General features: G+C 41.5%; 1 protein-coding gene across 4 annotated transcripts in view; it reads left to right on the top strand.

Moving 5' to 3' along the window:
* The first annotated feature begins 4579 nt into the window (after positions 1 to 4579).
* Positions 4580 to 18313, top strand: part of LOC111266441 (glutamate receptor ionotropic, kainate 2) — a 113267-nt gene continuing 99533 nt past the window's right edge. For all 4 annotated transcript variants that reach the window (XM_086970900.1, XM_086970899.1, XM_022843922.2 and 1 more), the window contains exon 1: positions 4580 to 5109. In XM_086970900.1, coding sequence (XP_086827026.1) covers positions 4983 to 5109 — 127 coding nt within the window. In that variant the 5' untranslated portion in view covers positions 4580 to 4982. The remainder of the gene's footprint in view (positions 5110 to 18313) is intronic.

Below are 18313 nucleotides of genomic sequence, written 5' to 3'. Positions count from 1 at the left end.
TTAACTAATAACTACTTCATTAGTGACAAAGTGAAAATCCTAGACGGTTCTGAAAGAAACTTTCGATGATGGATGTCGACAATTATTTCGAAATCACTTTACAGAGTTCAATTATATAATAATAGCTTCTGGAGTAGGACATCGTTCATGGTTTTCAATTATAACTAATAAAAACGCCAGCAGATCATCATTTGCCAAGTTGAATTGGTGCCCGATTACACCCGATAAGGGCGGACATCATACGCAGCGTCGAATTATGCCTAAGAACAGACAAAGGCAGGGGGCGCTGCTGGACAGAGCTACAGCGATCGAAGCGACAAGACCGACCAAGGACCTGGACTTCATTTCGTCAAGCCCCTGGCAACGAACTGGACAGCGGCTGCTTAAATCGCTGCGTCTGTGTAATACATCAATGGGTCTAGATGAATATTAATCATCAGTCTATCGGGCGAAAAGTCTACTGAAGTTCCTGCTGGAACTCACTGATGCGGAATCCGCAATGAAATGAATTACCAGATCGTCCACAGTGCGGTGGAGCTGCATCATGCTAGAGGTCAGCCATCTGAAGCAACGCTTGAAAACATCACCGGACGTAAAACTCGACATTGTTAAGTTGCTCGGATTCGTGATAGTGAATATTTCATGTTTGGTTATACGTCGAACCACAACAGTTAGCTCGAAATCGCTCTTATTTAAACAAATAAATGGTAGTAGAAAAGACAAGTGGTTACCAGTGAAATTGTAACGATGTTACATATGCCTGGTCGAGATACAAGCACTATCTGTCAGAGCCGTTATTGAAGAACGACACCGTCTTCCAGGGTTGCACATGGTCAAAAGCAGATTTCTTTTCACGGAAGGATATAGATCAACGGAAGATTTAGGCATTCTACCAACTAGTCCGTTATTGTTGTGCGCATTATGCCTGTTGTTCTTAGGAACAGGTAGGCTGCTCGCTGAGCCGCCCACAACACTCATATGGTTTGATATTACACACAACGGGAAGGGAGAGGGTGAGAAGGGGAAGATGTGGCAAAGAGCTACATCGAAAATCGAAGGGGACTAGCTTTCGCGAACAAGGAAAAGCTGATATTGTCTTTGCGGGATAGATGCGTCACAGCAGGCCCGCTCCATGTACACAAGGTCTCACCGACGTGGGAACCAATAACGAAGGTTTGCCATAGGCGCTTCTGATGATGCGAACGAGGATTCAATTTATGTATTACCGTAACCCTTTTTCGGCGTAAAGCTAATTTCTACCTATAGACTACGTACGGTTAGATAGCAGAGTTAATTCGAATCAGCTTTATTGAATGTGTTATACGATTTACGTCAGTCGCTACTTTCGGATAGCTCTATTGTGATGCGCATCGTCCTTCTAATTGCAATGTTCAGTGATACCAGCAACAATTCCTCATCGATATCTCAAGATAAGGGCGAAACGTTACGCTCCCACGCTTTTTCCGCATTAATGATTATAGATATATCATTTTTGTTGCTGCCAAAAATCATGATATGAGATAAATCAAATCAACCTACAAATAACATGAAATAGATATCATCTACAACGTGCTATACTTTTATATTTTGTCCAAGTAAATCGAGTATTTAAAGAGAAGTCAAATAAATAGAACATGCTTAGTCTAGACACGAGAATTGCGCGAGACTGCCTAGCGTTAGCACACGCCAATAAACCCGCTGACTGTAATTTGGAATTGAAGTTTAATTATAAAAAAAATGTATAATTATCGAAGCGATAAGGTTTAGTGGCAAGTTTATTCGTACAATTATTTCGAAAGATGCGATCCACGCTTCTCATTACATAATCGTAAGGCCTACACACCCGACACTCACGTAGGCTGCTGGGCTCAATCCTGTCAACAAATAAATAAGGTTCATCTAAAGGCTAGATTTATTTGGCAGTCCAATAAAATTTAATTGTTACGTTACTAAGCCAACTCCTAAATGTCAGGCTGCAGGGCGGCTACCCTGAAACCATTTAATAAGTTCTGGAAGGGGTCGCTCCACGTGTAGCGGTATAGAAACAACGAACAAATCCATTGAAGTCTAGTACGAGAACGATTAAAAAACCTATTTCTGTATGTATGCTTTGTATTCACATAAATGTAAGTCAGGTCTGTTGATATCTATCTTACCCGCGTGTACCTAGCTGTCGCCGAACGGACTATCAATGTTTTAAAAGTATCTCTCTAGTATCATAGAAGTTATTTGGAATATATATATTCATAAGTCGCTTTTTTATTGACTGGGTTCGAAATGTCGAAGTGAACTTTTTGTACACTACATCCAAAACGATGGACATAATTGTTAGTTGTCCGGCCGTGAACCTCTAACAATATCTTGAGTTCGATCTTACTGACATACTTATTAACCTGATTAGACACATGGGAAAATTCTCGGAAACCACCTATATGTTACAAAACTCGCATAATACTGCGAATGAAAGCGAGGCATGATCGTAATGAATCGCTTCAAACGATACAGATTACTACATTAAAAAAGAAACCTCTCTGGCTATGACCTCCAAACTGCCCCACAATCTTTTTTTTTACCATACAAAAAAAAACATCAATGTACATATAAAAAAATCATTTGAACAGAATCAAATACAGATAGCAGTTTACTTCGAAGGTCGTACGGGATTACCACCTCTTCAAGATTGTTAGAATATAAGTAAGCTTTCGCTCAGAATTGAATCTTTAACACTACTATGTTGATTGAAAGCGTCTATAAGATGGGGCGCACAAAAGGTCTTTCTTTCGGGCGATCTATGCGGAAACACAAACCGATGAAGAACCAGTGTAGCTCGTCGACGACTCAGTTCCTTTGTCCGATCAAAATAAAAGTTATAATAGATTTGCCCATTTTTGCTTTTTCGTAAAAGTCAAATCTTTCACAGTACGTATTATGTTAGCTGAATCGTTGACCGTTTATCATACAACAATGACTAGCTATTACCTAGCGAACATATTTAGCTTTCGAATCAGTATATCTTAAAGATAACAACACATATGTTTCCTGCTCTAGAAAAAAGCCCTGTGGAATTTTAACTTAATAAAGAATGAGCATCTGGTCACAATAAAAATACACCATGTCCCTATTAGAGGTGAAAATAACATAAATCACAGTACCTTGACACTTTGGACACACCTAACTGGAACAATGATAATAAAATACGATCTGTCCGAAGACGCAGATCAAATGGTGATAGCCTAGAGCACACTTTTCTGTCGACAGTATCAACTGAGCATTTAAGTACTACAATCTGTTCCATAACATGGGATTTTTGTCGTTTGGCCGTTATGGAAGAAGCTGCTCGTTGAAAGGAAATACTGTCCGGCATAATATCGAAAACATGGGCCATAGCATCCCCGGTAGCCGGAGGTCTGACGCGCACAATATAATGAAATTTTTCGACTGGCCGCTGAGTTACAGATGTGCCAATCACTTCTGCTACTATTTGTTTAGAGCGAGTTCGCATCAGTTAGATAGTCTCTGTATTCTCTTTTTATTTCATACTATCGAATGAGTTGCTGGGAAGTTTCTGCGTTGGCTAATTCTTTTACATCCTTCGATGAATAGTATTGCCTTCGCAAACAAGCTTCTAAGGTGTGGAGTGCCAGAATGCGTCTTAGAAAGGCCGAAATAGCGCAGTCGAGATCGTGACGCTGGTTGGCCTTGAGATGTCTCCGAATTAATAACATCCTGCACGGACGATAGTATGTTTTTCGCAGAAATTACATAACCGAAAATCATTAATTAAGTAAAGGTAATAGCAGAATTTAGGCCTCCTTGAAACGCGATAACTGAAACATTTAAGATCATATATCTACCGCTACATAGAGATTCCATTTAAATTTAACGATAATAATAACAATAATTACAGTAAACATATGTTACGCGTTAAACAGGAGACTGTATAATAATAATAATAATAAAGTTTTACTCTCTAAGGGCGCTGAAATCAACTTGAGAAAGACGAACGATTATGTAAAAAAAAAAAACATGCCAAAACAATTACTTTTTTGCAAGACAACTCTTTAGATAATTATTTTACGTGTGTTGAGCCATAAATAAGCGATGTTTACATTACGTTCTGAATGGTTAGGTGTGCAAAAACATGGAGCATCGTGCCAAGGCTGAAATGGAAGATGAGATTACGTCAATTTCAAAAAAGTGAAGGAGGCACAAAATTGATATGTGCATAAACTAAAGTTTAGGTGAAAAAAACTACCGAGCAAGTTTTAGTACTGGCCAGTCAACTTATTCCCTATAGGTACTACAGGCCAAAAACTCTGCTGCATTGGTGGTCTTAGAGCGCATAATCGCCTGTCGCGTTCTGCTATTCTAGGATGGCGATATATAGTAGCTCTATAGTGCTTGAGCCTCTGGAAAAGTGTCGTTCTATTTGCTCTTTTCATTGTCGTCTAGTCTGAGCGGCTCTAGGCAATCTCGAACGACTCACCCGAAAAGAGGCACGCTTTCAGGTTTCTGACCGAACCTGGCCCCCTTTCCGCGAAAGCTCGCTTGCCTCTTCTTTTCTAGTCAACGCAAACCAGCAACAGCAGCCAGGCGAACTCGCCATCAAGATACCACGGAAAGCTAGAGTTCTGCTGTGCTGGTTTACTGTGTTGCCATCATCACGCTTTTTTCTGTTCCGTCCTCTAACGTTCGCCGATACCTAACAAACACATTGTGGGACCATTCTATGAGAAGCGACTATGACTTAAGAACGATTGTAGGTTCGCTCTATTGACTAACAGTTAAAATGCGCTTGACCGTTATTGCTGGCACGTATCCGTGCTAATCCATCGTCGTGTCGTGCTACGGTGAAATGAACGTGAACTGTCGCGTGCATCGCTGTTCGGATTCTGTATGCTTGTGTCGTGACTAATATTAACAATACCCGATAACCGATGTGCTAGTATATTAGCTCAGAGTGAAGATTCATCTACGGCGCCATGGGCTACCGCTCAGGATCGAGACATCTAGCAGGAGTCACAACGCTGAGCGTACTATTCCTTTGTGGCTGGATGAATACAACCGGCGCGGTACCAGCCCGAGTGCACAAAGATGTCGGCACCATTGGTACGATCAACGACGCATCTATGAACCACATATACGTGACACATAGATTTGTGAAGATAATGGCTTAAAATGAAAATAGCTTCGTCCCTATTGAGGAAATATTTTGACGAACATCCATGTCATTTCAAACAGACATAGTGTTCGACAATGTCTGCTTGGGTTTGTTTAACTGTGATATGGCTAGGTTTAAATCGGCCCAAGGCTTCAGACAGTAGACAGTTATATTCAAGTGACAACTTATTCGAGAGAATTTAAAAATATATCTGTACGGCAGACATTATTCGCTGAGAGATAATTTGAGGAAATGTCGTTTCCTTTTTTCAAACAGAATGAGCCATAAAAATCGCATTTTTTCATTGGACTTCTAGGGACACTCACTGTAGAAGCCACTCGATGTATCATAAGTTCTCTTTAAACATTCTATATAGCCGTAGTTTCCTTAGAAGCGCTTTTCAATGTGCTTCTTACATTTTTTTTTTCTTTTTTCTTCTTTTTTTTTTCTTGCTAACTAGTCATTTTTCAATCCTGCTGTTCAGATTATTCCCCGAATTCTCCCGGAAATCCTTGTATTTTAGCACCCAAAGATTGTTTAGATGGGACGTACAGGCAATTGATAAAGTTTTCCCGCGTTTGTGAATGAGAAAATTGTCCATTCGAAGCAGCTCAATAGATAAAAAGAAAAAAAGAAGCGCGAGTTTTGGTTAATTAGTATATTTTTAATGTTAGAAACAGCTCTCCATAAATTACGCGTCTCATCAACACATTCCGCCTAGAGGTTCTCAGACTCCCTAGCTTCTTACGGCCCAGGAACGAGCATTTTCAATTTTTCGATAACTGACCCGTGTATCGTCCTAATTAGGCACACAGTAAGTGAGATTACCCCTTACCCAAGAAGCGTTTTTCAAGGGAAACTGCGAAATAAAAGCACAGATTTTCATGGCTGCACGAATACAGGAGACGACGAAGAGTCTATGGAAATTCCACAACCTGAGCCTGATGATAAATGACAGTTCCGATACTTTTCCACGGAAGGTATTACGAATATTTGTTTGCGTTCATTCACCTTCGATACGATATAAGTCAATTTTTTAAGAGCGGTCGTACGGATCCGTGCAGATCGGGGTATTTAGCTTTCCATATGACGAGGCGTACAGACGTATTCCTAATGTGCAGTGTACTACACATAGTGGAACATTTGCTCTAGCCGTACGCCGCACTACTCGGAATATAGTATCGTTGTTGCTGTCCGCTATTGTTCTTGTTATTGTTGCAATCACTGTTGTGGTAGGGTTGTCATCGTTTCTGTTATTGTAATTGCTGACGGCGATCGTAAGAAGGCGGATGTCTCTTCGAGCGGATGCCCCTTATGTGTTATATGAAATGTGTATCAGACTGTGCCTGCAAACGAGACAGGCCATACGCGCAACACCAAGCGCTTTACGAAGCCAGCCCTCCAGTAAGTCTTCCTGCCCGCCGTTGCTTGTCTGCGTATGTGCTATGGATGTTAGTTACTGCTTGGATCTGTGGTAGGCCGATTCCTATGACGTGTCTGTCCAGCCGTCCGTGTAACAGCCATTAAGGCTACTACGGTGACTGTAGCATCGGCGGGAATACTCTTTGCAACAGTGGGCAACTAAGGGGCATCCTATGTCGAGTACTGCTGCTGTTGTGTTATGCTGTGTATAGCCCACCGTCAATCAAAACGAAGGCACATACAACGCGACAGCGAGTAGCACGAAGCAAAATACGACAGAAGCAAACGTTATGTTCCCTTGGAGGCACATTGCCCATCCTGCTCGGCAGCCACCGATGCCACCACTACAGGTTGGTGGCTCCTACGAGCTGCGCCAATGGCCACAGTGGCACCAGTCGCAGGGAAAGCAGCTGTAGCAGCGCAAAGTAGACAAAAGGGAAGCTATTTTCAATGGCGAGAAGCGACTCGCGGAGCGACCTCGGAGCCTTTACCCGCTATTCCCGATGCTCGCGGCGTTGGCGAACTGCGCTAGGTACGAGGGAGCTGAACTGAGTTGGTGTCAGGGGAGGAGCTAGCTCGGCATCTTGCCTCGGCGGGGCAGGAGAGACGGAAACTAGCGTTTTTTCGTAAAGCCTTTATCTTCATCAAGGGAAATTCTCCTGCAGGTTTACAGATGACGTTTGCGGCCCTTCTTCTTCTTTGTCCTCCTCAACGGGCATCTTGCTTAGTCGGTCGCTGGAGGTCGACGCGAGATGGCCAATTGTTTGGCAAATAGCTGGCAAACAAGATAAACGTCTAAAACGTAAGGCTGTAAAGTCGTCAGTCAATGAGAGTAGGCCATAGGGGTCAAGCTTCCGTTGCAACGATCAATGATGGTAATATACAATGTCGAAAGTATGGCTGAAGCTGTATAGACGGTTCATTCAGGACCAGTTGGCGGATGACGAGAGTGCGAAGCAGTTGTTGAATCCTGCGGTCATTTGCGCAGCCTTCATGCTTTCACGGTAACCAGAACTAGGCTAACGTGGTTGAGAAGCACAACTGAGAAATTAACGAACCGGCAACTATATAACATAGGAATTATATTCCACTGAGCCGTTTGCTGTGATATTATATGCGTGCTCAACCTATTACTATAGAAAATACATTACTTAGTCATCTATATATGCTTACATTGTCGCTTGTAATGAAAGGTAACTTCGTTCGATCTCTTATTTCGAGTCACGCAACTCGTTTTTCGCTGAATTCAGGCTGAAGATTTCTGAGTTTAGACGGAAGCATGATGTTTTTTTGTGTCGTTCCTCACAGAGACTGCTCTATGTTACGTTATAGGTCATTCAATAAGAAATCCAGCTTCGATTGAAACGAAGATCACCGCCATTGCACCATCGCTGGGTATTGGATATCTCTAATTTGGAATTTGATATTGGCTGCAGGTTTTCTATGCAAGCAAGGAAAAAGTCCGGGAGTGCATATGCTTGATGACATATGAATTTGCTACCACATTCTATATAAGGAATAATGATAATTCACAGTAACACCGGTACTGCGGTTTCGAATCAGCCCAATATTTATCCCGGAGAACGATTCCGAGATGGTAAAATGCAGAAATAGTTATACGTGAAAAGACAACACAGCGTAGCTTTTATCAGACAAAAATATAATGGAAATTAAGCAATATTTACCTGGGTGGAAAATACGCTGAATACATAGACTGATTATAAAAAGATATGGCAGCCTCAAAGCACCCATTGGCAAAAATATATCGGGCTTATACTTGGGAAAAGGCTGGTTTACAGTGATATACGAACGACGTGCCCAAGCAGTACGTATCCAAACGAGTTTCATTGCACTGTTACATCACTGATTACGTAGTATCGCATAAACGATCAGGACGGCTCGTAATCGATTCACTCCCTGGAACTAGAGCTGCGTTCATTTCATCGCTGATTTCACATAGTTTATATTTTAATGCTTAAAAATTTCGTTTAAGAATAGTATAATAACAGTGTACGTAGTCAATTTTAGTTTCTAAGATTTCTCAGACATGCCGTCGTGTGTTCGTGATTGTGTCAGCGTCCACCGGCCGTAGAAGTGGCCTAATCGTGTCAAGAAAGGCCAAAACAAATCGTTGATAGATTTGCAGGATGAGCATACATTCGGCTACTGACATAGATCAACAATCACGCACCCATGCTTCTTATGCCTTCAAACGAACCTCATTCTCATAGCTTCTCAATCGACCACAATATTTATTAACAAAAACGTATGGGCATTGACGAAACGAAATCAGGACAATAGTTATATAGAAATAACGCGTACTCTACGGTCCTGTATGGATTAGTTTATGATCGTTTGTGAGCAAAAAAAAAAATCAACTACTAAACGTATTCTCAAAACACCAGCTCATTAATGAGCTGCTTGCCTCGTTAATGATAAGATAAGGCGTCCCACATAAAACCAGTAGGGTACTTACGTAAACGTAATTAACACATTACTTAAATATAGCTCACTAGTCAAACAAATCCAGTATTCAGACTACCTATTCTGAACAATTTTATTGTTGTCGATCTGCTGTCTTCTCATCCCTACGTAAACAGAAAGCTATGACTTTTTGAGGCAAAAAAAAAGTTCCGTTGGCCGACGGCAAACGGCGGTCTGACAGTTTCCACGAATGCTCACTAGCACAGTATTATCTAATCTTTGACGTCGGCAAATATCGTTTAAAGTAACTTTCTATTTACTCTCATTACAGTCATATGCAGTATAGAGGACTTTGGGGTCATGAAAATGTTTGTTGCTCAATATGACGAAATTATATTTCAGTACCTGATAGATATTTGTTGATAGATACCTAATAGATAATTAAGATTACAATGGCTTTACATATTTGTTGGTTATTCTGGCAGCTACCAAAAAAGTCCTTTATTTTTTACTAGTTTGCTTTCAACGGGCGCCAGCGCCTCTTTCTTTGGCACTATCGCAGAAGTCCTAGCAAGATCGAACAGCCGTACGCTGATGCTATGATTGTGCCCCATCACGTCGTCATTGCGCAATCTGTACGCATATTTCTTGCCCACTATTTTTACTGTTCAAGCTAATAGCCAGTTACTATCAACCTGATGTAAAAGAAAGATCTAATCGCGGTAGCTTTATTTTAGAAATCTGCATTTTTGGTCTCTAGACGGAAAGCTTTGAGGGTTACTGCGGAGCCACTGCGGCTGTTGGTTTTGATTTATTTACCCTCAGATTAATATTTTAAGCTCTCATTCAATCTTTTCCTGTACTCTATTAAAAAAATCAGCCACAGTTAATCCCAGGAATTGATTGATTTATTCGAGGAGTAGTTAGCACGTGCTGCGACCTCAAGGATTCTCTCCGATTTCGAATACGGCTAAGAAATCTGAATAGGACAGACAGAACGTGGGCATTCGTAGTCGCCAATAAGAAGAAGTCCTATTAAGAGCCTACATTAGAATTGCCGATCCACTTCATAGCTATCGTCGTCATTATCGAGAAGCTGAGAAAGCAACTTATTAAGACCTCATCGTTTCAGCAATTGAGGAGCTCATTACTGTGCATCGCATCTCACTCGTGAACATTGTTAGCACATCGATTACGGCCGTCGTTATTGGTGCGACTGGGGCGGGAATGGGAGGGGCGGGTGATTACAGGCCACAAGTGGCATTTGCAAGAGCTTTCCGGCCGGCTGTTGCAAAGGGTCGATCGATAAGTAGAGATGCAACGTTATCCACTCAAAGGAGCACTTGTCGCCAAAACGACGACACCCCAACTAGTGATCCCTGGGACAAGGTGATTGAGTTAGTCTCAAGAAATTCATCCGCTTCGAACCTACTTCGTTCTTGTTTGAATTATAGTACTTGTACTTGCCAATGGAAGCACTTTTAAAGCAAAAAATGGAGTAGGTAATCGCGGAAATGAGGCACACCCCAGCGAATGACCTCACAATTTTTCACGTTTGTTGATAAGGTAATACTATATACCAGAATACGAGCCTTTGCCTTTATCGCAAATGTCGCATTGCCTATTCTTCCGCTTTATCATCGCTGCTTGTTGCTTTATGCTACGCTACAAATATTTTGCCTGTGGGAAGTTTTTAAGTATAAGATTATATTATTTTCTCTATATTTACCTATGTAGCTATAAGTAGTCTATTTCAAATCAGGTTACTGCAACACGAATCAGTTAATTTGGAAGCCTTAGTTTTTTAACCTGCTCCGTACAGGTCTGAACCAGAGTGCAATAATCTTACCGTCTACTGTATCGGAGCGACAGTAGTACGCAGCATAACCGTTTGCCATCTAGGTATCCCTGTTTTGTTCTATAATTCATTTTCGAATTTGATTATTCCACACCAATTGTGCACTGGAAAAATTTTTACGCTAATCCTGTCGACTTTCGCGTTATGGGAAGATATTACCGCCAGTTAGTTTATACGAATCTCGCCGAATCGAAACAAACGCACTTCTGCAAGGGCTAATAGAACACGCTTAGAAACGTAGGAGGTAGCAAATGCATGGATGAATTGTGTTTCATGGCGGTTATAGGGTTTGTATCATATGTTCAAGAAAATTAAGATTGAACGAATCCATGACTTGAAGGAAAAGGGCTACTGTTGTAATATCACCGTCGAGAGAGTCGTTCATTGCTTTAGGGTGCGGCCTTTAGTTTTTTAAGGTGGCATTCCGTTGTCTGCTGGCAACATATCGATTTATCGAAACTAAATAGTAGAACTACTCCATGTTTAAAAAAGGACAAATAACGCTTTTTAGTTGATGCTGTTATTCTCATACGTCCATAACGTATACATATCCTTAGGTAAATACGAATATATAGGGGCTGTTCGATGTCGAGCAAATCAAGTCTGTCGCAGCACTTGGTACCAGCTATGGGACCCAGACCTAGGCAAAAGCTAAGACCAATAGTATCGCGACCGGCATTCCTGAGCTCATTGCTGTCTTCGCCAGTTTTTCTGAGAGCGTCACCAGGACTATTCCTTTTCTCCTTCTCTTCCGTCCGATTTAGCATAGCTGGAGCACTTCACCAACAAAATTTAAATGAATTTTACCATTTAAGTGCGCCTCTTACACAAGATTGGTCGCATTTCGTCCTGTGTCACTGTTCCAACTGACGACATTATAGATTATGCCTGTCGTGGATAAAACCGCGTTCGCAATGATTTTAGTTACGTGAACACAATTTATCTCCTAAATTTTCTATGTGGTGATGTTGGACTAAACAACACGACAAAATGCTGTGTTTCAACCTGACAGGGTCATAAGCGCTCTTCCGCAGAGCGTGCACGCATCCCCGGAAGGCGTTATAAACATGAACGCACGGACTTGTGTTAAATGTTACGCAAGCAACCTGTAGGATCACTGTATTTGGTTAAAAAGCCGACGAGGCCGCTGCTAAATATATAGTACCCTAGAAAAGTTTTAGGGTTATAGAACCCCGTCCAGAAGCGGTCCCCTCCCGTTGTCTTCATGACGATAAATGGTGAGACTGTGCGATTTTTTTCGTTATTACTGGAGACCAAATGCGCTCAACAAATGGAATGTTTATCTCCCACCGAGAATCGACGGTGCTACTGACGCTCCGAGGGTACTTGGTTATGCAGTACACTGGACCTGATTAGAAGGTATTGGAAAATCAACACGCGTCCCGAAGACGAGGAAAAAGTGGCGTTCTGCATGCACGGGAGCTTCTCCTAGTCCGAGCACATGTCATTCAGCCCAGCGAATGCGCCCGCGAAATTTCGGGGCTGATGGAGCATATCTACTTGAACCGCGTTATACTCTACTTCATCAGCTTTCACATTCATATTACTCGGAGAAAGTTCGAGTAGTGAAAAACCTAGTTACCCGCTCGAAGCCAAGAAGTTAAAAAGGTCTTTTTTGTTTTGTCTCTTACTTAATTTTCTGAAGTCAAAATAACATAGGACACGTCGACTTCTAAAGGGTATTGCAACGCCTAGAGGGGCGTTTCTTTGCTGCGAACGCATTTGTGAGAGAACAAAAATTTGCCAACAATGGCGATGCATGTCACCCAAAACCCACGCCGAAAATGGGTTTGAGTTTCATAGATTCGTTGAGAGACCCAGGTGACAAAAATTCCTATATTTTGGAACGGCTCGTACTTACCACGATACTTGCTGATATGTTTTGGGCATTACGAGCTTCGTAGTGCTTCCATTGCGAGTTTCGGCGCTATGGGAACAAAAAATGTGACTTGTTTCGAGACCGCAGCGGCAGGTGCCTGCTTACCTCAGATGAAACCACATCTAGCACACTTGGACATTTGCGATGCAATGCTCTGCTCGATCGCCTAACCCAAACAGTCATCTATAGGCCAGACAACCTGCTAGTTCGCTCAAGCTACTACCTCGAGCGTTGTCGCCTAAAACGCCCAACAAGACATTGCTTTTTTAGATGTTTTCGTGGTACAGGGCCGTTCTGCGCGTAGAAGCTTCGAATGTGGGGATGCAGGGACCAGGACGTTGCGAAAGCATGGCAGCGTACATGGTGCAACTCCTGAATTGACAGCGTAGGCCGAAAGCATTACTTGTGCTTTCTCTCCAGGATAGTTATGGCACAGGGGTACTGGTAATGATCAAGTAGGCAACGCCTGTGTTATTCAAAATATTCTATTTCTTCTGCCACAAGCTTTTTCCTGTCGTGAAAAAGTGTTGTTTTACCAGCACATTACGTCACAATGAATCAAAGGCAATGAATATAATTGCGCTCCTTTCACCAGAATCGCTAAATCCATAAACCCAATAGGAAAGAAACACGATTGACAGGGTGGACATTTCATCGGGCGTCGGCGAATGGCACCTTACCCCCAGGAGAATTTTGAAATGTGGTATGCGAATGCATCTATTATATCTTTTTTCTTTTTTTTAAATATATCATAGTGTTATATTTAACGCTTTTCGAGTGTTACATGTTAATGAAATACGTTTACGAGCTAGTGTTCATATACTTTCGAGCTGAACGTCTCTCCCGTCATTTCGCCGTGTGTGCGAAGACGACAGCTATGTCCAAAAAACAAAGAAAAAAAACGAAAATAGATTTATGAAATTCGCCTCGAATTCCTTGAAGTTCTATTCTATCAAGCATAACATATTTCATCGTCAGTATCGAGTAGAGATCCATCAATAGGGCTACGAGGTGTTCTTGTTTAAAAGGCTTCGCTCTCGGTTCCCCTTCAAATGGGTTCGGGACTTTATTAGCATCTATCTAACAATTTGTACAATCTATTTGCTTCAGATAGATGATTTTCTGTAGCCTGCACTTCGGCGCGAAAGTTGAGCACTTCCTAAAAATGCCAACAATTGGTAAAAGCAACTCGCTGGCTCCAAGTCGTAAGTTATTATTTGATCTTCCCCAATATATGGCTGCAATGATCGTTATTATGATAGATGTTCCGAAGAAATGAATTAATACTTGTCTCCTCCTCTGGGTTATACGATTAGATAATTACCGACGGAAAAGTGCCCATATTGGAACCCATCTGGGCCGGTGCTAATTTCAGATATACTGACTTGTACTCTGGGGTAAATGTCTGTGACTTTTAGGCAAAGTTTTTGCCTATCAATCATATTTCTCTTCCATCCAGCTCGTTTGTAAGTATCGTCATATTTAAATGAGCTAATAAACGACAACGATCTCATTAAGCTAACTTTAGAAAGAGCTTGCAAAATAAATTGCACAGACATCGTCTCATCTGGAGAGATTGGAGGATACGATAAAACATATAAATCGGTTCAAATCGTAGGAAATGCTGGGAATATTTCCACAGAGGCTCATTAGTATTTAGCAGTAGCTTGGGCTTCGTGGTTAGCAGTCAGATATGGATATCAAGATTTTTATTAAACTGTTTGTGTCTTACAACATAATTTCACTGCATACGTCTTAGTGTAGGCGAAAGAATCGCACTGAGGAAACTATGCTAAGTATTCCTAACTAACTAACTAAGTATTCCTCGCATAGCTTGCCTCGAACTTATCTACCCAATATAAAAGCCACCTATTAATACACATAGAGATCAACTCAGTAAAGTAAATATATGGATACGAGTACAAACCTCCAGGACAACTGCTTTTTTATGAATGACAATTCACGCTCCCTATATGTCTATATGTGGTTCTGAAAAAAAATTGCACCACATGATCAATGACGTGCGGCATATATTTGTAAGGTTTAAGAAAATATCGGATGATCTGGATAGTTTTAGTCTTCCAGCCCATCTTTTTCATGCTTGATCGTCCCTTCGTACGTAATTTACGGACTCTTGTCGCAATTACTCTTCGCTAAGTGGTAAAGGGCGCTCTTCAGTCAGCAAATATAGGTCGAATATTGAAAGGGTATTTGTTGTTTTTATTTATCAAAGCTGTCGAATAGGCGCGGCGAGCGAAACGTTCTCCCCACTCGACTCTAGGAAAATAATTAATTAGTATTTTTTCAATTGGGCGAATAAATTTATCATCTCACGCGTAATTCTCTCCTAATTACAAGAAAAAAAGCAGAGAAGGGACCTCTGTTGAGAAATACATATTCTCAGGGCAAGCTCATATGAGTTTCAACCAATTAGGATTTTTATCATTTTGCTTTATTCCCTGTTAGAATATAATATATGTATTGATTTCCACAGCGAGGTCGCTTCCAATGATACTTCATAATATGGGCCACGTTCGATTCATTTCTTACGTAGAAAGCACTGGAAGCAACTTCAATTTAATCTTTTTCGAGGGGTATTTGGCCACATGTGGATTTCGATTTGTGTGAAGCACTGAGACACGGTATTATAGCTATGAAAACGTATCCATAAGGTCAAATGACGTTGGGTTGACTTTTATAGAAACTGTTCAATTTTAATTAGTTTTTGTTATGGAGATACATGAAAACGTAAGTGAAGCTTTAATTAATGAGAGTAATTAAACTAAGCGTACACATGATAATGGGATGATTCACATCTGCTGTGCCAGCAACGGGACCTTTACTCTACATGTAACAGTTTAGCGTTTTGAGAATATAGAATTGCGTTTAAAACTCTAGTTTCATACATTTATCCTTTAAGCAATGGGCATGCCCAAGCTACGGCCATCTTACTTTATTCGAACAAGCTTTGTTGTGCTTGTGAGCAGCGCAATGAAGACATCAGCAAAAAAACACGGTGTTGTCTAGTGAGCGTGTATGTAGTCGCCGACCACTGAGAATTTCTCAGCTATTCCCCAGCTGTGTTTGTGAGATGCACCAATGTGCATCTTCAGAGGATAGAACTTCATGAGAGGTACTTCGCTGTCAACTCTGCATGCCAGGCTGAAATGAGAACTACATTCATATGCAGGTTAGGCGCGTCTGCTTGCCTAATCCTCTCTCGTTAGCGGTTCTACGTAGCAACGCTCTCCTCTAAACCCCTCCAACTGGTACCACTCTCCTATTTCTATTGCCTGTACCCCCCGACAATCTTTTCCACGAATGTCGGCAGACACGGCGTAATTCAGTGGGTCACTGCATTAAGCATTAGCCGAGGTCCTGATAGGCAGAACACATCCATGACTGAACTGACAAGCTGCTAGCCACTGCACCCACATCCGCTTGCGGCCATCGGAATCAGTACCAGTCTTAAGGTAGTCTTTTATGGCAGCCAGATAAACAGTGTAAGTTTACGAAACCATTGACCCAATAAATTTGCATGGAGACGTGCAAGCTCGGTACGGTAAGAATCCTCTGGACAAATATATCGTTCGTATAAGTACAACTAAGACAATCAGGTCAAAAAAAGCACTTGCGATGTGCAGCATGTGCGAAATATCTGCTTCTATTGCGAAGTGTTTAGAGCATGGCCTGAAATAATCTGTTCAACTTCGGACACAGATGTGACCCGGTAGATCCGAGCGTCCAGCCGACTTTTTCTGTACTTGCATTTATCGTGCTGTCCACAAACATAACTTTGTCGACAGGCAACAACTGTGCATGTTAGCATGTTTGTGCCGGGACTTGTCAAAAACTAGTTCAGGTGCACCACCGGGAGCGCTGTTGTCAAGTCTGCAAAAATAATGTAAAAACATTCTTCCAGCTTTTCACTAATACTATCCGTCCAAGTAACAACCTGTATAGACGCCTACAGAATCACTTCTATGCAGACGCGATTGACTGAGGCGAACTAAGCTAAGGTCGCTGTCGATTATAAAATGTGGGCTAAGTTGAATTTTTTGGGGGTTTTTACTGTTTTGGGTAATTACTGTTTTTCTACACCCGTATAAAATGCCATCAGTTACTAGTCTGTAATCCGTACGATGTAAATTATAGGATTTTATATAGATGAACAGAAGACATATTATGAGTGCTGTTGAATAGTAGACATTGATCTCTCGGTAGTCGTCGAACTAATTAGACTGAACACAATGCACCGACAGAGGGAACAATGAAAAAATGCAATGTCCATGTTTCTGCTCTCGTGCTACATGATGTTCGTGTAATGGAAGCTCTTAGGACAAGCTCTTCTATTTTTTGTCCTTCTATCATTTTGTATGACATAGTGGCGCGTATAAACGGCACATTTTCGTTGTACCAAAGTTAGGATACGGATACGTGCACGAAACCGGTTATTGTTTGTTTCGCGCGTATGAGAATAGATCTAACGCTAAACTTTCACCCACTTCGTAACGGTAGAAAACGATGAATTATGCGTTCAATTGATTGAAAATATCGTATTGTTTTGAAATAACATCGAATTTAACTATAAACACGGCTAACTTTTACGTCATCGCCAATAGCATTCGATCAATTCAACGTTAAAGTAAAACATGCTTAAACTAAGCTCACAACTATCGGTAACTGCTTGGACGTCAGGGTAGTGTATCTATCTTCGATCAAGGTTTCACTTTTCAGATCAAAACTGATCGGAGATAGTTATTCAGGTGACGAAAGAATCCTGTGTTTTCAGTTTAATCAGAACCAATTCGTCACACGGAAGCCAACGTACGGAGATGAAGACGAAACTCGACAAAAAAAAATTAGCTTAACCAGATTTGGTGTCGGTTAGTTCCCAGGCTTTATGAAACGTTTCGCAAAATAGTCGTCTATGTTTTACGTTTTGTTACGTCAAGATAATTGAATCGGACGAGCGTAATAAGCGTAATAAGAGCCGTCCCATTTCACCATAGCCTCAGCGAATAACGAAGATGGCCATAGTCCAATCGCGCGGGAACTAAAGCTCGGAATTGTAGCAACAATTCGTAGACGACTGAAAACAGTATGTTTATTAAGACACGTTCACCAGTTTGATTCCTACGAGGGAAAAACTAACGATGAAATCTGTTCTGCCTTGGCAGTCGAAATCGGGTGCATATGATTTGATACGGAAGACAAAGAACATCAGCGCCCAACTGAAACAACTGGAGGCCGCACCTGATCTATCCACGATACAAGTTCCGTACGAGGGGAATGCAGACAAGGTCACGAACGAATCATGCACGTATTGAGAACGCCATACAGACTATGACGAACGAGGCAGTTGAATAAACTGGGTTCGGCATTAGCACAGCGGCATTGGGCACACCCGTGAAAATGCCGATAGGGCCGGTGTTCAGAGACGTTGGCAGCCGAATGACATAACGGTAACCGAACATCAAAGTCCAACATAATTTCGTTCAGTTTTTTTGAGCTTTTTTCGGTAAAGCACCCGCTACTGACAATTCAA

Source organism: Varroa jacobsoni, unplaced genomic scaffold (genome assembly GCF_002532875.2).
Source record: "Varroa jacobsoni isolate VJ856 unplaced genomic scaffold, vjacob_1.0 scaffold_1083, whole genome shotgun sequence".
NCBI lineage: Eukaryota > Metazoa > Arthropoda > Arachnida > Mesostigmata > Varroidae > Varroa > Varroa jacobsoni.
This window is presented reverse-complemented; position numbering and strand designations above follow the sequence as displayed.